Here is a 23,383-nt window from a genome sequence, read left to right as displayed (position 1 = left end):
TTCCTTCCCCAAAATACCTGCAGGCTGCTCTGCTCTCACTCCCCCTGAACCCTGCTTGTGCCCGGGGGGGCCTCCCGAGTCCTTCCCCGCGGGAATGTGCTGTGCCGCGGCGCTCTGCGCGGCGGGGCCGAGGGCCGGGCGGTGGAGCGGGGCAGGAGCAGGAGCAGGGGCAGGAGCAGGGGCAGGGGCAGGGGCAGGAGCAGGGGCAGGGGCAGGGGCAGGGGCAGGAGCAGGAGCAGGGGCAGGGGCAGGGGCAGGGGCAGGGGCAGTGCAGCGGGGCAGGGGCAGCGGCGCCCGGGACTACGTTTCCCAGCGGCTCCCGCCGGGGCTGCGGGTCGCACATGCTCCGTGCGCCGGGCGCAGCTCCCGGCGCGCTCCTTCCGCCGCAGCCCCCGCCTCGCCGCCGGGCCGCGCTGCCGGGTGCGCCCGGGCGCCGGCCCCATGCCCCGCGGTCGCGCGTGGACGCAGGCGGAGATCCGCTGCCTGCTGGCGCTCGTGGGCGCCTGCGGGGAGGTGGCCGTGCTCATGGCCTCCACGTCGCGGCCCAACGAGGCGCGGTGGCGGGACATCTCGCGGGGGCTGGCGGCCGCCGGCTACACCCGCAGCGTGACCCAGTGCCGCTCCAAGTGGAAGGCGCTCAAGCAGGCCTTCTACTCGGAGCTCGAGACGCGCCGGCAGGCCGGGCGGCACTCGCCACGCGTGCTCCCGCACTACCGCGCCATGAAGGCCATCTGGAAGGCAGCCGGGCGGCCCGTCTTTGGCGAGAGGCGACTGCCAGGTAGGTCCCAGGGAGCGTTTCGGGGCCAGCGGGGAAGCGTGCAGCTGGGCTGGGGGTTGGGTGGCTGCTTGGCAGTGTCTCTATGTCCCCAACCACTGTGCTGCTGCTCGCTAGGAGCTTGCTCCGTGCTGCCGGCTTGGTGCCCCTTCCTCCGCTCTGCCTGATCCCTTCCTGTCTTCCCAGACCGGGTGAGGTTGCCTCCCAGGAGGCGCAGACCATCCATCGAGGACCACGCTCCATCCTCACCCAAGCAGCAAGGTACCCACAGGCTGGGGTGGCTGAAGTGGGTCCTGGCTGCGGGGTGAGGTTTGCATTGCAGAGGGGCCCGAGGGAGCTTATGTGGTTTTCAAGGCCAGGAATGGAGGGCATGGGCAGTTATGTGCATCCCTGGGATGCTGCATTTCTGTTTCTCCTTGTTGATTGCTGCCTTGTGGCGGGCAGCAACTGGTTGTACTCCCTGGTTCAAGCGCAGGGCTGGTGCCTGTGGGGCTGTGTCTGGGACTGTTGTATCCCAGGGTGGCTGGGACCCCCTCGTCTCTGCTACTGATGGGTGCTTCTTTCCATGGCACCTCCCCTGCTGTCCCCTCTGCAGAGCTCCCCACTTGCACGGACACCCCGGGCACGCCGCCGTCGCAGTGCGCCAAGGACAAGCCCACGAGCCGTAAGTACAGGTCTGCCCTGCTGCGCCGGGATGCATGGCCACGACTCCAGTCGAAGCCCGCTCTGGCATGACAGGAACATGATGGGCCTCAGGAACGAGGGGCCTTTGTCCCAGGAGGGACCAGCTGCAGTATGGTTCTTAGGCAGGAATGCTTCTGTGTACGGAATGGGGATGATGGGACTTCTCCTTCCAGAGGCTTTGACTCTGAACCAGCCCCAGGGTGTGAAGAGATGGGGAAAGGTGGGATTGAGAAGGACGAGTCCACAGCTCTGACCCAGGCTTGGGCACAGGCAAAATCACTGGCCTGCGGGGGCATGTGATAGGGTCTAAGGCCTCTTAGGGGACAGTGGCCCTGATCAAGTGCAGGGGGCTCTTCTGGCTGTGTGGCAATGCAGGCATGTGACTCCTCTTTAGCAGGTCCTGGCTCCCCACTGCTCCCCAATGACACCATAAACCTTGGTTTGGGGAGGGTACGAGTGGCGCAGCCCAGAGTGCGTGTGCCCCACAGCTCCCCTGCTGCATACTTGGACACAGATCCTGCGCTCCTCGCTGCCTGCATGTCCACACCAGGGCTTGGCAGTTCGCCACCAAGGGAATCCAGGCTACATCCTGGGCACGATTTGTCTCGGCACATGAAGGAAGCAGTTGCTGTTACCACGAACCTGCTCGCTAGCCGGCCACGATTAGGGCAGAAATAGGTTAAATGTCTCCCTTGCAAACATGAGCAAGCAAGATCAGAAGGGTTAGATCTCTGGCTGGTCTCGATCCCAGGGCATTGCACTGCAGGGGCCTTTAGGAATGCACTGGCTGCTTCATACCCCTCTGTATCCCACCTTGCTAGAGCCAGGGAGTGACCCCCAGCATCCTGGCCAGCCTCCGTATTGGATAATTACGTTCTGTCTCCGTAAATTCCCCCTGCAGTTTCAAGTGGATGTGGGATTCTCCTTCACTCCTGTCCTAATCTGTTGTGTAGCGTTGCTGTGCACTGCTAAACAGCTGCTGCCTTCCACCCTAGAGGTGGCTGCATTGCAGTGGTGGGTGAGTGACTCCTGCTTTTGTATCTAGCTTTGAGGGCCGACAGGGCGCTGTGGAGCTGTGGCTAGGGCATGTCGGGCAGCGGGGCTGGCTGTGGCAGGCGAGGCAGGCCCTGGGCTGGCTGGGTTCCCACCCGGCTCCCAGCAGAGCGCCCATCTCTCCTCTGCTCTCTCCCTGCAGCTCGCCTGGACCAGGTTGTTGGAGCGCCTCCTGCTCCCTCTGCTGTAGCACGTAAGGTGTTTTTTTGCCCTGCTTGGCCCAGTAACCTTCCTCAGCCCCGTGGGCAGAGGGCCATGGTGCTGGCAGTTCTCACACGATTCTCGTTGCAGGCGCTGGCCGCCCCTTCCCTCCCCTGCCCCATCTTGGTGAGTGTGGCACCTGCCCTGTGCCTGTGCCGGCCAGGAAGTGGTGGTGCCCACTCATGTGCTACTCTTGTTCCAGACTTCCATACTGCCTTCCCAGACTTGAAGCAGGAAATTGCTGAAGAAAAGGCTGGTAAGAGTCTGTGTTCGCTTCTTGCACAATGCAGCAGGTTCAGCTTGCTTGAGGGGCCGCTCTGCGCTACCTGCCCATGGAGATGTGTCCATGTACCTCCGGGAGGCAAGGCTGGCATCAGGGATGCCAGCACAGGCATGGAGTGCGGTGGGCTTGGTGAGCCTTGTGCCCTCTCCATGCCAATCTTTCCTGGCAGGTTTCCCTGGTGAAACATCCCTTGAGATGGGAGCAGGGAACCTGCTGGTGGCCACCAAACTCTCGGGCTCCCCCAGAAGGGCTGCCATGAGTAAGCAGGCAGCAGCTGGTGAAGAGGCATCAGGCACAGGCCTGCAAGGTGCGTCCTCACCCATGTCAGCCACCCTGTGCAGGGGGCAGAGCTGTGTCGCCTCGCGGCCCTGCCCAGGGCTGACTCCTGTTGACCCCGTGCCCCATCTCGCTGCAGGTGCCGGCGTCGCAGCCCTGCTCCAGAGCGTGCAGCAACTCCTGGTGCAGATCCTGCAGACGTCGCAGCAGCAGCAGGTGCTGCTGGAGAGCCTGGCCAGCGACACCGTCTCCCACCTCCACACCATCTCCGACAACCTGGCGCAGGTGGGCGAGACGCTGCACGAACTGCTGCTCCAGGCGCATGCCCGTACCAGCACCCTCCCCAGCCCCCTCGTCCACTACATCAGCCGCGTGCCCCCTTTCGGGGGCAGCCCCCGGTCCCCACTGCTCCTCGGGGTGCCGTGCTTCCCTGGCACTCACCAAGACTCCTCCTGCCACAATGAGGAGCCTCTGGAGTCCCCTGCCACCAGCTGCGCGCCCCTGTGAGCGCTGCTGTCCCCTGGGTTCCCGCAGGGGCAACCCACATGCCCGACGGGTTGGCTGCCCTACGCAGTTGCTGCACCAATGTTATTAGCAAAGACCCTGGATATTTTTGGGCATTTATAAAAGAGACAGATTTAAATAAAATTAAAAATAGCTTTTGTAACAACAGCAGCACTCGCACAGCTCTTCCCCCCTCCCAGGGGGACATTCCCCTTATCACTTTTGAGATGAACCGAAGGGGAAGTGGACTATTCAGAGTGTCAGAGAAACCCCCAGGCTGCAAACCGCAGGGCAGATGTGCCTTCTCTGAGCTTGCCCACGCTCACCCACCACATCCGGCTCGGCCGGTAGCCATCAGCGCTCCCTGCGTCCGGGAAGGGCTATGTAGCTCATGGGGCACATGGAGAGGCAGTGGTGGGCAAGCATGGGGCTGTGCATCACCCTAGGGAGGGGAAGGCACTGGCAAGGAGTCAAGACCTTGGACCACCCTGGCATCTATGGGTCTCTGTGGGGGTGAGTGGTCCAGGGAGGACCGTGGCCCGGAGAAGCACCAGCTCCCATGGAGAGGGTGATGCTCAGTGCTGTCCACATGGCGCTTGGCCCTGCAGCATCACCAGCCGTACCTGCAGCCCTCTGGGGCTGAGTCCTGGGCAGATGGGCACAGGCCCACAGCAGGGCCCATCAGGGGTCTGCCCCGTGCACTGCCAGAGCCCCCACCCTGCTCGCGCTACCAGCTGGAGCATCTCTCTGGCCACTTGCCGCAATCTGGCTGGGGAAGGAGAGCGACTGCCTGAGCAAGACTGCTGAGCACATGCACGCCGTGACTGGACGTGACCTCTACATCCACCGGGGCCCATGGCTGATGCCCAGATGATGCACAGGGGTCCTGCACACAGCCAGGCTCAGGCACCAGGCGCTCACTTCCAGCGCATGAGCTCGGGGCTGTGGCGGCAGGCACTGCGGGCCTGCAGCATGCTCTGCCAGGCCGCCTCCTGCTCGCGCGCGCTCAGGTGGTGGATCACCATGAGGTACCGGTAGTTGCAGACGCGCCACCGAACGTTGTGCTTGGCGAAGCGGGCGCTTGCTCTGGCTCGGACCCCCGCCTCCTTGGCCAGGATGCCCACGTAGGCGTCTTCCACGGGGATGGGGCGGACATGCTGCGCTGCTTCCAGGATCTTCTCGGCTGCGTCCAGCGAGAGGACGTAGCCGATGCCGCTGGCGTAGGGTGGGTACTCGTCAGGGCGGTAGTCCTGGCGCGACACGAACCACTTGCTGGAGGGCTCGCGGATGACCTGCCGCTTCTCGCGGGAGAAGAGGGAGCCCACATAGAGGCCCGTGCTCACCGTGTTGAGCTCAGCCAGGAAGGCGGGGAGGCGATCGGTGTTCACGAAGCAGTCATCGTCCGTCTTGAGGATGTAGCGGGGCCGGCACTGCTCGCACGCCCACTTCAAGCCATGCATGACCTTCAGGGTGAGGTTGCGGTACGTGTCCTGGTAGCTCCCCACCAGCATGTCCCCAAACTCCTGCCGTTCTCTCTGCACGCCTTGGGCCACAGCCACCTCGGCCGCCTGCCCCACCAGGAACACTGTCTGCCACGGGTGAGCGGGCTGGTCCTCCTGGGCAGCCCAGGTCCTCCTGATGACGTGCCGGGCCTCCGCGTTGCCTGGCGCCGAGGTCACCAGGATGAGCAGGACTTGTCCGTGGGCGCAGCGTGGTCCGGCCTGGCTCCCCGTGAGCAGCAAGGTGAAGTCAAGCCCCTGCCTGGCTCCAAGACCGGGCCGCACCAGGAGGTGCCCCCGCAGCACCGAGTGGAGGTGTCCGGCTGCCAACCACTTCTTGCGCACGTCCCCGGCGAGCAGCAGCAGGCAGCCAAGCAGCAGCAAGAGGAGGAGGCCGGCGCACAGCAACTTCTTCCAGCGCCACGAGCACATCGGTGCCCTGGAGGGAGGCCAAGGGCATGGTTAGCCGGACCGGGATGGAGGGAAGGGACCTCAGGCACTTGCCCGCTCCCAGCTCACCAGCATCACGGCCAAGGCCAGTGCGGAGCTCGGACTCTCGCGGCGACACTGCAGTCGGCCTGGCTGCTGGCAGGGCGGCAGCTCCGGGCCTGTTATGTCTCGCGGTGCCGTCACTCCTTCCAGCCGTGCTCGCCAGGATGCAGAGCAGGGCTGGCGGCCAGCGTGGAGCCGGCCCTCTGACGCAACCAGGCAGGCAGCCGGGGGTGCGCGGGCCCCAGCCCCTCAGCGCCCCGCGCACTCGCCCAGCGCGGGGGAAATCAAGGCACGGAGCAGGGCCCACACTCCCACGGCGCCGCACACAAACCCTGCTCTGTGCCTCCACCGGCAGCGGCTGGCTGCCCGCCAGGCCTCTGGCCTTGAGCCTGGGCGCTCGAGGGCCGCAGCGTGCAGAGAGTCCTGGATCAGTGTGGCCAAAGGCCAGGGCCAGCAGGTGGGGAGGGAGGGCGCTGGGGACCGCCGCAAGCGGGGGAGGCTGCAGCTCTGCATGGTTGTGCATGGCAGTGCTGGGTGGCCAGGCCTGGGGGCCTGTGAGCCCAGGGTGCCCTGGGCAGGCAGGCTCGGAGGGAGCGGAGCGATGGGAGCCCCGTGCAATGCGCAGAGGCAGCAAGGAGGAGCGTGGCATGGGGAGGGGGTGCCCTGCAGGGCGAGGATGCCACGGGGGGAGAGGGAGCCATGGCGGGAGGGACGAAGGGCCAGGGCACACTGCGAAGGTGCTGGCTACGGGGAGGTTGGCGAGTGCGGCGGGTAGCGAGGCTGTGTGTGAGGGCGAGGGCAGCAGAGGTGAGTGGTGGGGCGCGCACTGGGGGTCAAGTGCGGTGGGATAGGGTTGCAGCAGGAGGTGGGTGCAGAGGGGAGCGTGTGCAGCAGGGATGCCGCGGGGGCAGGGGGCAGGAGCGGGGTAGCAGCAAGGGCATCGGCATGCAGACGGCTGCAGCAGGGAGGATGCTGGAATGGAGCAGTGGGTGCAGTAGGGAGAGCGGGGGACCTGCAGTGGGACGTGCTGGGGTTGCAGACAGGGCACCATGGGGTGCAGGGGTCACAGTGGGAATGCTGTTCTGTTCCTCTGCATGTAGATTCCCCCCAAGGTCACCCCCTTTACCAGAGCACCCTCTTACCAACCCCAGAGTGGAGGGTTGCCTGCCAGTGTAGGGGAGGGCTCCTTGCTGGGGACTGTACCCCTAGTGCCCAGGGGAGCAGCCTGCAAGGAGACCTGGGAGCTCTGGGAATGCTAGAGGTAGCCGAGGAGTGGGTGCTCCCGTGGGTCTGGGTGCTCCCAGACACAAGCCCTGAGCCTGGTAAGGTCCCTCAGCCTGCAGTGCTCGGCGGGGAGCAGCCTGGAGGGAAGCCCCACTCATTTTAGGGCGCAGTAAGGCCTTCCGCAAGCTGCAAATGGAGGCGAAAGCACCAGCAAGTCAGCAGTATTTCGGTGCTGCCGTCTAGTGGCTTAGGGATGGCTCCTGCTCTGCAGGCAGATGCTGAAGGTGATGAACAGCTCTTTGGCCTTGGTTCGGAGCAATAACATGCTGCAAGGGAGCCAAGGCATGGCGAGTGCCCTCCCCATGGCCTTCCCTCACCAAAACAGCCGTACAACCTGGTTCCGCGAGGCCTGAGCAGCCCCGGTAGGGAGGACGCACAGCAGGAGGCTTCTCCCCAGCTTTAGCCTGTTGTGAAACAGATCGAATCTGCACCACTTTCCAGCCTGCTCCTTCCAGGCTGTCCCAGCTGCAAACCCTATATTTAGTGGCAAGAGAAGCTGCAATAATAAAGTGTTCCTCCTTGCCAGTGCAGCAAGCTCTCACTCTGCAGCCTGTCTCCAGCAGCCACAGACACACCGTGCCCTGAAGAAGCACCGGGTGCCCATGGAAGGGCAGTGCCAGACTCAGCAAGAAGCAGCATCGGCAGTGCGACCCGATCGCCAATGCACAGAGATGCTTGGGGCTGCTCTGGCTGCTGGTTTCTGCCGCCAGCTCCTCCCGCTTCCCCAGTGCACCCAGTTCCTCTTTCCCTTCTGGCCTCTGTCCTCGCCTACCTGCGTGCCCAGGCTGCAGCGGAGCCCGCTGCGTGCCCCGGCTATAGCTCAGCACTGGCAGTGCAGGTGAGGTCACCTGCAGCACAGCTTTGCTTGGTCACTCAGCACCCCAGCAGGGTGGCCGGGCTGGATCCAATGGAAGTGACTGTGCATCCCGACTCGCAGCTGTGTCACCGTTCTGCATGTCCAGGGCATCTCCCTGCCCGGGACCTAGCTCCTTCCCAAGGATATGGAGGTGGCCAGATACCCCCTGTCAAATCCTTCTGCCAGGTCAGGCTCATTGGGCTGGTGGACAGTGCCCAGACATCACGGCGCTGCATGCAGACTGCAGCCACCCCTCCATTGCCTCCGACTACCTCTTTGCTAAAGTACGTGCGGGAGCGAGCCCTTCAGAGCCCCGCACAGGAGTCATGCAGGGAAAAGACTCAGGACAGCTGTGTTGAAAGCTCTGGGCTCTGCTGTTAGGAGCAGCTCGCAGTCAGCTTTCAAGCATCACCAAATGCTTCTAAACAACTTTGAATGTTCCAAGAGGAGTTTCTATCTCTCTGGAGATATGACGTGGATCTTGCTGGAGCCTCCTGCAAGGCCAGACCCCCTCTAGCTCCTGTCACACCTCTCCGGGTGCAGGTTTTCGATGTCTGCACCATGGTCCTTTCTCCCAGGGCTTTATAAGGCCATGTCTCTCAGACCTCCTGTCAGAAGCGGCTTTGCAGAGTTTCTTAACCCTTTATAGCCAGTCTAGAAAGCAAATCTGTGCCTAACCCCAGGCTAGCAGGGAGTATCTGGTTCAGTGTTGGTGGCCTGAATGCCTGGTGCTGAAGAGCAGCCCCCAGCAGCTCCGGATCAAACATCCAGATGGAAATGAGTCACGCAGATGGCTCAGAGGTGTGCAGATATATAACTCTAGTCTAAAAAGCAAGCGGTGAGCAAGAAGGTATCTCTGAGCATGAAGGGGTAGTTGCTTTGAATTGTAGTTCTGATGTATGCAGATTTATAACTCCAGTCTGAAAAGCAAGTAGTGTATGAGAGGGTATTTCTAAACAAGAGGAAGTTGCTTTGGAAAAAAAGAAAAAGAAAAAAGGAACAGAATTTTCTAATCAAGCAGCTTTTGCTTTTGGAGTAGGTTCCCCTTGCACTGTGGTTCTGTGGCTGACAGGGGCTCACTCTGCAGAAGACGCAATCAATATTTTTTCTCATGCAATTGGTCTCAACAGTCCAGATCATAGCAACCAGAGTGAGACAAGGAAATAAAACGCAGGCATGGTTTTTATTAGGGCCACAGAGAAGGCATGGCAAAGAGCTGCAAGAGGTGATAGGGACCCACAGGTTAGGGCCTGGGGCAGGGGCATGGCATGGCTGAGAGCTTTGCAAGCTTGGTTCACCTTGAATGACTTTCTCCTCTTCTAAAAGAGGAGAGGAAACCGCTTCATCTCAGAGGAAACAGCTGCAGAAAACCCGTCTGTCTCCTGGGCCTGGCCGCACGCGGCAGGGCTGACCCCTACCACCAGCATCTCCCGAGGGGCTGCATGATGCCCCCAGGCTGCCGCCGCCTCCTTGGCCCAAATGCAGCCTGTTCTCCCGGCCTCCCGCTCCGAGCTGCCCGCATGCAGGTCCAGCCAACGTCCTGCACAGCAGATTGCTGCAGGGCTCCGGGAGGCAGCGCTCAGCATGGAGCAGCTCAGCTGCCTTTGGACACCCCCGTGCCCGGGGGGAGCCGGTTGCCCTCTGAGCATCCATCCTTGCAGCGACCAAGGGAGCGCACAGTGCGCTCCGGCTTTGCCAGCAGCCCCGTGCACCCGGGAGGAGCTGAGGGGGCTCCAGCCCTCCCGTGGTGCGGAGGAAGCCTCCAGCTTAGGTTGTTCATCTTTCCCAGAGGACACGGCTTCATTAGTTAATTAGCGCAACTGTTCTCCTGGGCTTGCCTGGGATTCGCCTCCGTGCTGGCAGGAATTTTTGCTGACTCCAGGCAGGTCCTGGAGCAAAGCGTGGGGAGAGGACCTGGATCTGCCTATTGCTTTTTGTGCCCAGGATGCAGCCATCGCCTGGGCTGTGTTCAGGAACAGCCCCTGCACCTTTTCCCAGTATAGAAAACTCAGAGCCCAGGTCTTGTACCCTTTAGCACCCACATTTCCTAGGGCTTTTCCTGCTGATGCAGCTGCACTCATTATGTAACAGCAATCAGCCAAGATGCTGCTTGCTGCAAATCTGGGTAGACGGAGCAGCTTTCTGGAGCTGGACAGTGCATGGTCCAGTGGGTTCCTGCTAAATCGGAAATATCTAGATTGCAATTTCTTGGCATCAATGTGATTTTAGCCAAAATGGTCTTCCTCGAAATTTAGAGCCCTGGTTTTGAGCACTCAGAGGTGTTGAATTGTCTTTATATGAAGTAAGAATAAACTGCAATATTCCCTTTGGTGTAGGCACCACTTACATTCAAAAAGAAAGATTCAACGTGATTTCTTTAATACAGCTTCCACTGAGAGCAGTGTTCATACATAACATATTGCCTAGCACTCAGTTTTCTCGAGGGAAATTTTAGTGGTGATATTTGAGGGGGGAAATGTTTTTTATGAGAAAACTTTAATCTGCAATCCATAAAGGGAACAGTGGCTTTGCCTCCCATGGAAAGTGTTCTCAGCCTCTACTAACATGGTTTTATCCTCCTCTGCAGGCTTGCTTCTTAAGATAAATATTTCCAGGATCACATTTTGTGTTGCAGTTTGATTTTTGTTGGTGTGAGGTTGATTTCTCATGAGAGAAACTGCCTTAATTCCCTACCACTTGACAAGAAGTGTGGCTGCACTTTGTGCTTGTAGACTTTGCTCTGGCAATCACAACCTGCATGAGCATCTCTTCCGGCTCTCCAGAGGAGAAGGGCAGAGGCTGCTCCTTAGCAGGCCCTGGCCATCCTACTGTCACCACCTCCTGCAGCCTGGGGTGAACCCAGAGCTCCCCAGCCCCACTGGGTGCCACCCTCAGTGTCCTATGGGGTGAAATCTGGCCCCTTCCACACTGATTTTGCTGCCTGGGGAGGAGCCAGGCTGCCACGGGAGCCCTCCCCGCCGAGCCACCTCGCTGCCCGCAATGTCCTTCCCCCTCTGCTCACCCCTTGGCTTGGACAGAGTGTTTTTGCTACCGCTTTGTTTGCAAGCTGGCTTATCTGCAGTTTTATGCTGTTGCTGAGACCTGCCTCAAAGCCTTTCCTGGTTTGCTTTGCTCTGGCTTCACGTGCAGCTTGCTGGAGTTCATCCTCTTTCCCATGTTCTTCATTTGAGCAGAGCGTCTCCTCCTTGAGGAATGCCCTTTCACGTCTAATCGCCTGTTCTGCTCTGCTCTTTGGCCACGGCGGCTGGGTGCTGACCGTAGAAATCTTGTTAAAGGATGCGTTCATTTACTGGAAGTCTCCAGCATGCTGTTCTGAGCAATTCTCATGCTGTCTGCAAGCAGTCTGCCCTTCTGACTAGTCTATTAATTTCTTTGAGCGAGCTCCGTGATTTTTATGCAGTTCCCCTGATGAAGCTAAGCACGACTCAAGTGGCTTTTCTGCTCGACGGAGCAGCTCTTCAACAGCCCTCGACCAAATCACTGGGGATAAAGTCCTGAGTTCTTCTCCTGCCAGCCGCTCCAAGAAGCGCAGTAGTGAAAAGCTAAAAATCACCCTTTTCGTTCCCCAACTCCAGCTCATCTCCTCATTCCCCAGCCAAGCCCCTGTGCCAGAATACCCCTACCCAGCGCCCTGACATTGAGGCTGAAGTTCTGACGTGTCTGAGAAACGGGATATGGGCTGGAAATGGCTGTGAGAAGCAGGAGCAGGTAATGGGAGAGAAGGAGGGGTGAGAAATGAGAGTCTGGATGCATTGCACTGGGAGAAACCGGGACCCTCTGCAAGCTCAGAGCTGCTCCCAAGGGTTGGTGGCAGCAGGGTCACCCCTGCGTGGCTGAGGGATGGCCGGGGATGGAGCAGGATGGGCAGTGCAGCCCCACGCTCTGCGCAGTGGTGCCCAGGGCAGGTGATGGATGGGTCTGAGCAAGCAGGCAGGTCAGGGCTTGCTCCTGTGATGAGAAAATCATCGAGTGGCTGCAGGGTGCGTTGGGCAAACTGTAAAAGAAGAGAGCAGCCAGGCCATAGCGCGAGATTTTTATCATCCTTCAAGCGGGCCGTGATGGCCGTGCCTGGCCAGGAGCGAGCTCCAGGTGCCCAGCAGGGCTTAGGTGGGCTAGATGGCCCAAGGCAGTGGAAGGACCTGGTCTTACTGGGATGCCAGTCGTAGGAGAGGTGAGGACCGCCTGAGGAAGCAGTGGGGTCTCTGCTGCCCCATGCTCCTTTCCAGAGGGGTCTACGAGGAATCGCAGGTGAGGACACACAGGCCCCCATAACAAAATCTCCTGCAGCACCCATGCCGTGCTGTTACCGTCATCTCTTAGCCCTCGGGGTTAGCAGAGGGCACAGCAGCCTTCAGCAGCCAGAGGGACCCAAAACACCCTTACTCCAAGCTGGCTGGCTGCCATGAGAGAGGCCACAGATCCAGCGAATGTGACGAATTCCAGCTATGTCCTGCAAGAGGGGACCTCTCACATGTTCCCCGCTCCCTCCATAAGGCCTTGAAGCACTTCTGTGTACCAGGGACGTGCCAGCATGGTTCTTCTCAGGTTGCTTGAGTACCGGGTGCCCCACAGAAGATCACCTCTTGCTGCTTCCAACCCTCAGAAAATCTGATCTGGGGGAGATCAGCACCCAGCAGGACCTGGGAACAGGGCACTTTGTTCTCCACGGTGACACCAAGCAGCTCGGTCACTGCTTCCCACTAGCTTAGATGTCTCCAGGGACCTCTTGCAAGGCCCTGCCAGCTGCTGTCCCGGTGGGCACGCGTGAGTAAAGGGAGGAGGAGGGACAGTCCTTCCTCTGCACAGCCTGCTGCAGGGCTCAATAATTCAGGCCGGGCACATTAAAGTTGCATGGTGTGCAACTGCCGTCTGCAGTGACAGACTGCAGCCCTCCCGCCACCTGGCTGGGCAGGCAGGGCTGCAGGGAGCCAGGCTGGGGGTGACCACCCCTACACGGTACAGGGGATGTGGGGCCGGGGCATCGAGGGCAAGAAGAGGTTTCCTAGAGCCTCAGGACACCCGTTCCAAGCGAGCGCTGCCCCAGGCGGTGCCAGGCTCCCCTTGCAGCCTGAGACCCAAGTCTGGTCAGCTCTCTCCCCATTGCTCTGAGCCTCCCAGCCCCTATGGGTCTCGGACGCTCCATCCCTCGCCAGTGTGGGAAGAGGCAAAGCTCCTCAATGGAGAACTTCGGGACAGGCTGCTCGGGGAGCCGGTTGCCATGGGGATGTCAGATGTACCTGGTTGTTATAGGGACACTGTTGCCATGGCGATGGGGTTGCTGTGCCTGGGAAAGGCAGGGATGGAACATCCGGAAGGCTGTTTGCAGTGGCAGCGGGAAGCAGGGAGGGTGTGGGCAGGCGTCACGGGGACCCAACAGGCTGCGAGCCCAAAGTCACCCAGGGCTCTGGGGCACAGTGCCACCTACCCTGGACTGGGCTTCCTGTGGAGAGGGTGCTCTGGGCTCCTGCACTCGCCCTTGGGACATGCGGTGAATACGGTGACATGCCCAATGTCAGGGGCTGTGCTTGGCTTGGGCTTTCCTGCTCCTGAAAACGCTGCAAAGCGCCACCCGGCAGGACTGCTGCCCTCAGGGCCTCCCCGGTCCCGCAAGGCTCTGTCTGTGCCCTGGGCGAGCAGGGAAGCTGGGAGAGGGCATTCCCAGCGGGAAGGGGATGTGCTGCCGTGGGGGCCAGGCTGCTGGGCTGGGATCGTGCAGAGCACTTGGATCTTCCCCACACTTCCTGGCCAGGCTCCCTCCTCGGAGCCCGCTCAGCTTCTAAGCCTGTCCTTGAGATGAAAAATGGAATTGCAGGTTTAATTAAAAGGAGAGCAAGCGCCGGGCCGCCTCAGCAGCTGGCAGAAGCGGAAGCCAAGCGAAGGCTGAGCGTGGCTCCTTATGGCTTCGTTGTGCTCCAACGCCAGAGCCCAGCTCTGCCGTGGATGCGTGTGCAGGGGAGCCCACGCATGCACCCTGCACAGGAAGAGCTGAGCCCGCAGCCACGCAAGGAACTCCGCTCCCCACGGCTCCAGCACCTGGGAGCCGTCCCCACCCCAGACCACGCAGCATGTGCAGGGTGTCCTTGCCCGTCTTGCAGCCTGCAGAGGCCCCAGGAGGTGCCGTGCGCTCCCTGCAGAGCATCCTCCTGCCATGCGTCTCACACGAGCTTGCGATAACTCATGGACATCATGTCCAGCACTGGCTGCCAGGACCTCTCCAGGCTGCTGGGACAGGATGGTGTGGGGAGCACTGAGCTCACCATGAAACAAGCCCTGCTTGAGCGTGGACCATGCCATGGGCCAGGGAGCCAGGCGGGGTGGCTGGTCCCTGTGCTCGGAGCACGCCGCGCTGCAGCATGTGGTTCACGTAGAGGCTCTCTGCAAAGCTGAGCTGCTCGTCCTCTGGGGGCGGCTACTGCCAAGGAAATGCAGTTGGGCTTGGTGAAGTGAGCAACGTTTTTAATTAAAAATTAATCCTTAATCGGCGGCCTGGCTGGACCAGACACAGCGTTTTGTGTGGCACAGGAAGGGCAGGAGGATGAGCTAACTGTGAGGGGGGGTGGAGGGTGCAGACGCCGTGTCTGGTGCCCAGCCGCCTGCACGCAGGGACAGGGGCAGGAACGGAGCCTGCCGCTGCCCGGGCCGTGCAGAGCTGCCTGGCACAACCACGGCCATCTCGCACACTGCTTCAAACCAAAGCTCCCCCGGCCATGGGGCTTCGCGTGCACCCAGAGCTCAAGCATGGGGACGCCAGGAGCAAAGGTGGAGCTTCCTGCAGCTGCAGTGGGCACGGAGCCGTGGGCTCCCAAACCCCAGGCACAGGCTGCTGGCCCCAGGAGGGGCCACAGGCAGCCCCTGCCAAGCCTGGGGTGGGCGATACAAGCCAGACCCTGTCCCCAGAGAGAAGGGCAGAGGATGATGCACAGGGCCGCCTGGGCAGGAGGTGCCAGCCTGAGGCAGATGCTTGCAGAGGCTGCAGCCCTTACCCGCTCGGGCAGTCCCCATACCGCCGTCCCCACTGCCTGCCCCACAGCGCCGCTCCGGCCAGCTGGGGCCCAGCTCCCAAGCAGCAGGTTTAATTAGATTGCAATCCTATTATGGAGCTGCCTGCCCGCCCGCGGTTGCTAATCCTGTTAGGCATCCAGTAAATCTCCTTGCATCGGGCTCGGTCCCGAGGGGACGGGCAGGGGGGAGCAGGCGGGCGGCTCCACGGAGGCAGGAGGTGAATGCTGCAGCACAGAGCCTTGCCAGGGTGTCCCGGAGCAGTGCTGAGCCCAGAGCGTCCCTGTGGGGCTGGGCAGGTCCCTGCTGCTGCTGGCCCAAGCCCCAGACAGACGCAGCCCAGAGAGCCCCAACCCAAGGCTGGTCCCAAGGGACCAGAGCCCACAGCCCGTAAATACCCTTCCTCTGTCCCTGCTAGGTCCGCAGGGCCCGCAGGGCTCTGCCAGCCTCAGATGCACGGAGAAGAGCTGAATGTGGCCAGGAAGGCACCAGCCTGGCCAGGGCTGCTCTGGCACCCCAGCGCCAGCTCCTCATCAAGCCTCCCCGGATTGCACCGGACTGAGCTACAGCAACTTCTGGAAACAAGTTCAGTCAGGCTGTAATTGCAACAATAGGGTGGCACTGGTGGCTCTGCACCCACCCACAGGGGTCCTGGTGTTCCTGGATGGGCAGCGCGGCTGTGCCTGGACAAGGTGCCCGTGGCACTCATCCTGCCTGGAATCCAGAGTGCCGGGCAAAGCCCGTGCGGGCAAGAAGCAGCTGCCTGGCCCCACGGGGCTGCTGTCTGTGCCTCCAGCCAGAGCATCCCGGCACTGAGGAGTCCAGGCTGCCGCTGGCATCAGCTGGTGCAAATGCTGTTGATGGAGGCCACGGCGGGGTCGACCAGGCCCAGCTCCTCCTGTTCGTTGACGCAGAGCTGGTAGCCGCAGCCCTTGCGGCGGGGCAGCGGCCCCAGGCGCGCGCTGGCCTTGGCGCGCGGCGGCAGCAGGAAGCCCACGCTGCCGGCGATGAGCAGGTGCCAGATGCTGTGGATGTAGAAGTAGTTCTCCTCGGTCTCCACGAAGGCGTAGAGCAGCACGGCGGCGGCAGCGATGAGCGCACCGGGGCACAGGTAGAAAGCCCAGCGCTTCCATGTTGGCGGGTAGCAGTGGCGGCGGCGGATGGTGCGAGCCGTCTGCGGGGCACGGAGAGCAGGGCCGTGAGCAACCGGGAACAGGGTAGGTACACATCCTCGATCCCGGGGGAAGGACGATGGCAGCGGAGGAGAGCGGGTGGCCGGGCAGTGATGGGGGTGCAGGGGGACAGGGCAGCGGGGCAAGAGGAGCCCGGGTCCTTACCCAGGCGATGGCCATGATGCCTAAGGCGAAGAGGCTGGGCCCGAGGAGGTTCCAGAGCCCATGGCGGTCCATCTGCAGGGCCATGGAGAGCAGCATGGCACCCAGCAGGTACAGCACCTGCGGCGGCAGCAGGGCGCCCATGAGGCCGGGTACACACCGGGACCCCCTCCCAGGTGCCCACGGCCGCCTGCGCCCCGGCGCCTCGCTCTCCACACTCACCTGCTTGACCACGGGCTGGAGACGGGCCATGGCGATGACGGTGACCCAGACGGACATGAGGGAGCCCAGGAAGTCGCAGAACTGCAGCACGTCGTACTCCATGATGCAGAAGACCACGATGCCCGGCTGGTCGCAGGCATGGTAGAACTGGATTCAGGGGAGAAGGGGTGAGAGCTGCCCCCAGTCCCCCAGCCCCTCGTGCAGCCCCCCCGCCGCACTCACGGTGGAGAAGAACATAGTGAAGATGTAGACGGCGGCTTCCAGGAGGTAGTGGCTGCGAACGGCGATGGCCACAGGAGGCACGAACATGACATTGCTGAGGCACAGCAGCAGCGTGGAGAGGAGCTGGAAGCCGTAGGAGAAGGCCTCGGCGTTGTCCGTACAGCCCCAGCCATTCCACCCTGTGAGCAGCGGACAGCCCCATCACCGAGAAACCCCTTTCCATCCGCCTACGGAGACCGCGTCTCACGGGGCACCGTGGCAGCAGCGAGGACAGGAGGGGAGGACCCCGGGGAAGGGCTCTGGGTGCGGGTTCCCCTGGGCAGCTCTCACCTGCTTTGCACTCGCAGGCAGCGTACAGGTAGTTGTTGGTGCGCAGCAGCTTGCACTGGCCGTAGATGCCGCAGTCGTTGATGCAGGGCGAGAGGTAGGCGCGCAAGTAGACCTCAGCCGTCACGTTGGCGCAGGGCTCGAAGCTGCCGCGCAGGAGCACGGCATCAGCACGCTGCCCACGCACCCCTCCAGCCCAACAGCCTGCCCCGTGCGCCTCAAACCCCCCGCGCAGCCCCCGTCTCACCAACGGCACCCACAGCCCTGCTGCGCTCCGTGCAGCACCAGGCTTTGGTGGCAAGGGGAGGCACAGGGCTTGCAGAGCGCAGAAATGAGGCGGTTTGGTGCCTGGCAGGACACCTTGGAGCTGGTCCTCAAGGGTCTTTGCAATGCAACTGCCTGTGCCAGGCCAGCCAAGTAGAAGGGACCGTGGCTACGGTTAGACACATGTTGCCTTTAGCTACACACTCAGCTGGCTCTGATTTTGTCTGGGTTTTGCTGTGCAAACACAATGCCCTGCAAAGCATTTTTCTGCCTGTATCAGGAGAACTGAATGCAACCGGCAACCTAAAGCGAACTGGAAACACAGCGGGGCAGCTGGATTGTGCAGAGCACCCCTGCCACCACTCACCCATGCACACAGCTCCCCACACGCCTCTCTTGCACACCCTGCACATGTGCAGCCTCCAGCGAGCAGGGACACGGGACGCACATGCCTGGGTAACCCACATGTGCCTGCTGTTCATGTATGGGCTCGCACAGCCAAATTTGCAGACGCATGTGTGAAGAATACACACAAACCTGCCTGCCTGCACCTACCCAAACAGGTAGAGAGAGCCATTTACACCCATGACCCAAATACACACGCAGCATTATCTGCATGCATGCACCTGGGCACACACTCTGCACCATCTGCAGGGTGCACGGCCTCATATGGACACTCACATGCGCAGACACACGCACGCGAGAGCCCCTCTCCTCCCCAGGGCTCTCAGCCAGACACACAGGCCAGCAGCAGAGCGGCAGACACTGAGCTGGGGCCTGGAGATGCAGAGCAGAGCAGGGGCAGAGCAGCCCAGCCAGGGCTCCCCCTCCTCCTCGCAGACATGCAGCCAGGCCCTGTCCTTGCAATGACAGCCCCGTCCCCCACCAGGCACGGGGATGGGTACAGATGGGCACCGCCGTGGAGATGGGCAAGCACCAACAGATGCACTGTGCTCGCGCGCTGACAGGCGCTTCCTAGCAGAGAGACACAGGCTACAGCCGTGGGGCCCCACAGATGGCCATGCAGGCGCTAGCTCGAGGGAAACGTGCCCACGCAGACGCTCGCACGCAGACACAGCGCCCACGGAGCCATGTGCGCCGTGACGCATGGCCGGCGCGCATGGCTGGCCCCGCGCCAGGCACGTCCCCACTGGGCTCGCGGAGGCTCTTACCCGTGCTCCGTGGCACACAGGGAGCGCAGGCTCAGGTACCAGCTGCCCGTCTGCGGGTAGGGGATGCGCAGGCGGCTCAGGCTGGCCGAGGCGTTGACGGAGAGCAGGAAACCCGCCAGGGACTCTGCAGCCAAGGAAAGGTCTGGGTGAGCGCCGTCCCCTTGGCAGAGCTGCGTCGGGGCAGGGTGCCCTGTGCCAGGGTGCCCTGTGGCTCCACAGTGTCCTTGGCCCTGCAGATGCTCCTGCAGCCTCTGCACCCGCCGTGCCCGGGGGCACTGGGCTGCAAAGGTGCCGGTGCACAGGGCAGGACCGGCGCGCGCCGCGCTGCCCACCTACCTGTGGCGCAGGTGACTGACGCGTTGTCGCCAGACGTCAGCGGGACCTCATGATTGAGGCATCCGAACACTGTCACGTTTTCACCACACAGGGAGCTCTGCAGGCAGAGAAAAAACAGTCCTAAGTGAGTGCCGGGGCTGCCCCCTGCTCAGACAGCACCTGGCTCATACCCCATCAAAAAGCAGCACCCCAAACCATTGCCCATCACCAAAAACACCCCATTCCAGCCCTTTATCCAGCCCCCACATCCATCACCCAAGAGGATCCTAAATCTTGTCCACTACCCTGCCCTAATAGTACCTCATTCCACACCCCATTACGCAGGAGCAGCCCAGTCCAATGCCCGGCACAGCCCCAGCAAGGCTCCCATCCCATCCGTTCTTCCCACCCAGCTCCGATCCGTCCCGCACAGGCTGCCCCACGTAGCTGGCCCCGTTTGGGACCCTGCGGCTGCCTCACCACGTTGAGCCGCAGCTCCAGGTTGAGCACCCCGCCACTGTCCAGCACCGGCAGCAGGTTGATGACGAAGACAGCGGGGCGGTCGGGCGGCACCGACACATTGGGCCCGAAGAAGATGTAGAAGTGGACAGAGAAGGTGTCCAGCTCATTGCGCAGGGTGGGCCGGACCGGCCAGCACCGCTCGCCGGCAGGCAGCGCCGCGGCGGCGCCGCTCGGCTGCCTGGTGCTGTTGGGGCCCGCGGCGGGAGGGCTGTCGCCCAGGGCCAAGCCGCCCGCCGAGCCAAAGGAGTGCGGCATGTTCATGGAGGCACTGGGGGGCAGGAAGGGCCGGGCCAGGCTGGGTCTGGAGCAGTCTGAGGGGCAGAACCGTCACCCCAGGCACTGCGCAGCCCCTCCAGCCCCCAGCACCCTCCACCCTCTTCCCTCAGTTCCTGCCTCCTCTCCCCACACGTGTATCCTGGCACCTCCCGGCGTTCCCATCACCACTGGCATCCCTTGCACTCCCACCAGTCCCCACGCAGGACCGAGATCGGGCTCCACTCCCGCCTCCCGCTGCGCTCTCGTACCTGTGAGCTGCACGGTGACCTGGAAGGAGACGGTGCCGGGGACGCCGGGGTGCTTCTCCACCAGCACGTAGTACCAGTGCTGCCAGAAGGGCAGCTCGAGCGCCAGGCGGCACGGCGCGTGCTCCCGGCAGTCCAGCGCCGTGGAGTTGTGCAGCGGCGGCGCCTTGGCCCGCACGCGCAGCCACAGCGGGCAGCCCTCGGCGCTGCGGCACCGCAGCACCTCCACCAGCACGCGCGACGTGTAGCTGGGCACGAACACCCTGCAGAGGCACAGGGCGCCCTGAGCTCAACCCCCTCTGCACCCTGGGGGTCCCCTCTTCGGGAGACCTTCTCACACTCACTTGTAGAGGCAGGAGCGGTTGTGGGGGGCCATGATCTGCTCGCTGGCGTAGCCGGGGTAGAGCACGGCAATGTTCACCAGGCGCTGCACAATGAGCTGCGGCTGGAAGAGATACTGGCACTCCTCGTAGAGCCCCTGCGCCAGCAGTGCTGTCAGTGCGGGGCAATCAGGCCCTGCTCCCCTCCCTTCAGTGACCCCATAGGGGAGGTGACAGCCCTCCTGCTCCCAGTGTAGCTCCACTCAGGGCACCTGTCCCACCCGCCCCCAGGTGGCCCAAGCAGAGCCCTACCGCGAGTCCCCAGCCCACGCTGCCCCTCAGCCCTTCACCTTGACGGAGATCTTGCCCTCATCTTTGGGCAGGTGAGCGGCCAAGAACCAGTCCCCGGGCAGCGGGCTGGTGACATTGAACACCCCCGTGGTCCGGTTCGGCAGGGTCCACGTGAGCGTCAGCGCAAAGGAGCCAGGGACAGCCGTGTCCCTGGGGAAGTGGGTGTGCAGCGGGTTAATGACAGAGGGAGCCCCTGAGCGGAAATACCTACGGGAAAGACAGCGGTTAGCAGGGCATTGTGGCAGGGACGGCCCATCTTACACACGTGGGTCTGCCCTCCATGCACTTAACATACTATTAGCAAATTCAGACACACCACGGCTGAGCCTCCTGCAAGCTGGGCACTCGCTGGAGATTGTAAGCTTGCTTAGGTGTGTGCCCAAGTAAAACTGCTCACGCATGAGCCGTGCAAAGGGGTGGAGTGTGCAGCACTGCTGGAGAGATGAACTGGAGGGTGCACGTTTGATCGCGTGTGCATGTATGCGCACACACGTATATATGCGTGTGTGTGTGCATGCTTATGCATTTGTGTGCATGCATATGTATGTCCGTATGGGTGTGCACGTACACTGCTCCATACCCATGTGCGCACGCAGCTAAATGCGAGCACACACGCAGGTGTAGCCATCCGTGTGCAAGCAAGAAGCAGACAGGCTCCAGGGTAAGTCTGGGCAGGGGGCAGGCAGGGACAGGCAAGGAACAGGCAGCGGAAGGCTGCTTACTCACACGGTGATGCTGCGGTCTGGGCACTGGTCCCCGAAGGTGCCACCCTGCTCCTTGAAGGTGATGAGGTTCCAGACGGCGATGACCGTGTCCTCGGGGATGTGGAAGTGGAAGAGCTCGATGCTGGCAAAGGAGCGGAAGGGGCTGAGCTTGCGGGGTGTGCGGGTGAAGTAGTCGGTCACGAAGAGCCCGTCTGCAGGGGAGACCCAAGGGGCTTTCAGTGGGGCTGCTGCGACACCCCGTGTGCAGACGTGATCCAGCCCCACCGGGCTTTGAACACGACCCAGACGCAGCAGCCTGCAGGCACGAGAGGCTGGGGCTGTGCCAGGTCACCACGTCCCCGGGGCTGCTGACAGTGGTGCCCAGCTGCGCTCCCAGAGCCAGCACAGTCTGCCAGGTTCAGCGTGGCCTCACGTCCAGTGCATGGGGCTCAACCGGGCAGTCGTGCTCCGGAGGGAGACCTAGACCTGGCTGCGCTGAGCTCTGCTCAGGCACATCCAACCTCTCTTTGAATTCATCATTCTCCACAGCGATTATCTGTTCCTTACCCCTTACATGTGGCAAAGGGTGATTCCTGATGGCTCCATCCCTCCTCCATCACGGCAGCTCCCTGTGAGACCCACAGATCTCCCCTTCCCTGCCTGCTGAGGGATCTCAGCAAGAGCCTCCGCACGGCATTTCCCACACAGCCCCTCGCCTCTCCGGAGTGTGCGGAGGAAGGATGGCGCCCATATGCATGCACATATGCACTCATGGGTGCTGTCTGCCCGCACGGCGAAGCGGAGGTGCGTACACCGACACGCGTGGGCATGCATGGTGGTGCACAGCCCCACTAGGTGCAAGGCACTTCCTGCAGCCTCCCGCACTCCCTGGGGCCACATCTCCCTGCCCGACGGTTCTGGGCTTCCCAGGAGCCCCAGCAGCCGCCTCTCTGGCAGGTGGACACTGGGACGCTCTGATCTTCAGGCAGGAGGAGCAAGTGTACCTTGCTCTTGTACAAGCTCTCATTGCCAACCAGGGGAACCCAGGCCTTGCCCAGAGATGCGCCGACACAGAGATGCATCTTGCACAGCCTGGTGGCAATGGGGATGCCCGGCAGAGGTGGGCTGGGAGTAGGGACGTTCCCAGGAAGGCTCTTCCAGCATGGGGGGCGGCAGGGGGGAGTGCAGCGCATCACACAGCACCAGCCAGGAGCACATGCATATGCCGGAGCTCACGCGTGTGCCAGAGTGCACGTGTATGCTGGAGCTCATGCATGTGCCACAGCTCACGCTTGTGCCAGAGTGCACATATGTGCTGAAGCACACGTGTGTGCTGGAGCAGCGCACATGTGCCGGAGTGCGCATGTGCCAGAGAGCACGCATGTGCTGGAGCTCACACGTGCACCAGAGCTCACGCATGTGCTGGAGTGTGCATGTGCTGGAGCTCACACGTGTGCCGGAGCTCACGCGTGTGCCGGAGTGTGCATATGCTGGAGCACAAATGTGTGCTGGAGCTCACACATGCGCCGGAGCTCACGCATGTACTGGAGTGTGCATGTGCTGGAGCTCAAGCATGTGCCGGAGTGTGCATATGCTGGAGCACACATGTGTGCTGGAGCTCACACGTGTGCCGGAGCTCACGCGTGTGCCGGAGCGGCGCGCGGCCGGCGCTGCCCTGACCCGCGGCTGCTCCCGCACCCGCACAAAGGCCGCCCCGTCCCCGCCGCCGCCAGCGACGCGCGCCGCTCCGGAGCGCCCGCCTGGAGCGGGAGCAGCCGCGGCCCCGGCTGCCGCCTGCGCGCGGGGCCCGGCGCGGCCGCGGCCCTCGGAGGGCCCCGCGGAGCCCGCCGGGCCGCGGGGATCCCCGGCCGCCGCTCCGCGGGACTCCCGCTCAGCACCGCGGACAGCTCCGCCGGCCGCCCGCGCCGCCCGCAGCTCCGCGCCCCCCACCCGCACGGCGCCCTCCGGACCCCACAGCCCGCCCGGCTCCCGCCCCCACGGCACCCTCCAGGCCTCGCGTGGTCCCCCCGCGCCGTCCCGCCCCGCGGCCTCGCTGCACGCACAACCCCTCGCCGCACGCTCGCCAGCCCCACTGCGTGCGCGTGGGCTGCCTGCGCTCCCACTGCGCCTGCCTCTTCCCCAGGGACCCACTGCACGCGTCCCGCTTCCCCACGACCGTGCA

General features: G+C 62.6%; 3 protein-coding genes across 3 annotated transcripts; 1 reads left to right on the top strand and 2 right to left on the bottom strand.

The window, feature by feature from the left end:
- Nucleotides 1-441: 441 nt before the first annotated feature.
- Nucleotides 442-3,779, top strand: UTF1 (undifferentiated embryonic cell transcription factor 1). Its single transcript, XM_088526696.1, has 9 exons — nucleotides 442-778; nucleotides 962-1,036; nucleotides 1,371-1,439; nucleotides 1,854-1,856; nucleotides 2,655-2,705; nucleotides 2,804-2,839; nucleotides 2,916-2,969; nucleotides 3,154-3,303; nucleotides 3,412-3,779. The coding sequence occupies exons 1-9, from the start codon at nucleotides 442-444 to the stop codon at nucleotides 3,777-3,779; spliced, it is 1,143 nt and encodes a 380-aa protein (XP_088382822.1).
- A 914-nt stretch (nucleotides 3,780-4,693) lies between these two features.
- On the bottom strand, nucleotides 4,694-5,707 carry LOC148594354 (beta-1,3-galactosyltransferase 5-like). Its single transcript, XM_088526694.1, has one exon. It carries the CDS (start codon nucleotides 5,705-5,707, stop codon nucleotides 4,694-4,696), a length of 1,014 nt encoding a protein of 337 aa, XP_088382820.1.
- A 10,021-nt stretch (nucleotides 5,708-15,728) lies between these two features.
- Nucleotides 15,729-21,818, bottom strand: TMEM8B (transmembrane protein 8B). The gene is made up of 13 exons (XM_088526693.1): nucleotides 21,776-21,818; nucleotides 21,224-21,449; nucleotides 20,497-20,704; nucleotides 20,171-20,304; nucleotides 19,830-20,089; nucleotides 19,264-19,616; nucleotides 18,805-18,901; nucleotides 18,469-18,592; nucleotides 17,036-17,178; nucleotides 16,706-16,884; nucleotides 16,484-16,630; nucleotides 16,265-16,381; nucleotides 15,729-16,101 (listed from the first exon to the last, which is right to left on the bottom strand). The coding sequence occupies exons 1-13, from the start codon at nucleotides 21,816-21,818 to the stop codon at nucleotides 15,766-15,768; spliced, it is 2,367 nt and encodes a 788-aa protein (XP_088382819.1). The 3' UTR covers nucleotides 15,729-15,765.
- Nucleotides 21,819-23,383: the final 1,565 nt, after the last annotated feature.

The sequence above is a fragment of the Tinamus guttatus genome, unplaced genomic scaffold, assembly GCF_059628265.1.
Source record: "Tinamus guttatus ecotype Peru unplaced genomic scaffold, ASM5962826v1 Tinamus_guttatus_pri_ptg000253l, whole genome shotgun sequence".
Taxonomy (NCBI): Eukaryota; Metazoa; Chordata; class Aves; order Tinamiformes; family Tinamidae; genus Tinamus; species Tinamus guttatus.
This window is presented reverse-complemented; position numbering and strand designations above follow the sequence as displayed.

Excerpts from the sequence above, each read along its gene's own strand:
- UTF1 (XM_088526696.1), top strand. The coding sequence starts at position 442 with ATGCCCCGCGGTCGCGCGTGGACGCAGGCGGAGATCCGCTGCCTGCTG. Across the intron at positions 2,840-2,915 it reads CCCTCCCCTGCCCCATCTTG|ACTTCCATACTGCCTTCCCA; the intron begins GTGAGTGTGGCA and ends CTCTTGTTCCAG. Across the intron at positions 2,970-3,153 it reads AATTGCTGAAGAAAAGGCTG|CTTTCCTGGCAGGTTTCCCT; the intron begins GTAAGAGTCTGT and ends CTCCATGCCAAT.
- LOC148594354 (XM_088526694.1), bottom strand. The coding sequence starts at position 5,707 with ATGTGCTCGTGGCGCTGGAAGAAGTTGCTGTGCGCCGGCCTCCTCCTC.
- TMEM8B (XM_088526693.1), bottom strand. The coding sequence starts at position 21,818 with ATGGAGGAGGGATGGAGCCATCAGGAATCACCCTTTGCCACAT. Across the intron at positions 20,090-20,170 it reads AACCGCTCCTGCCTCTACAA|GGTGTTCGTGCCCAGCTACA; the intron begins GTGAGTGTGAGA and ends GTGCCTCTGCAG. Across the intron at positions 16,885-17,035 it reads TGCCTGCGAGTGCAAAGCAG|GGTGGAATGGCTGGGGCTGT; the intron begins GTGAGAGCTGCC and ends CGCTGCTCACAG.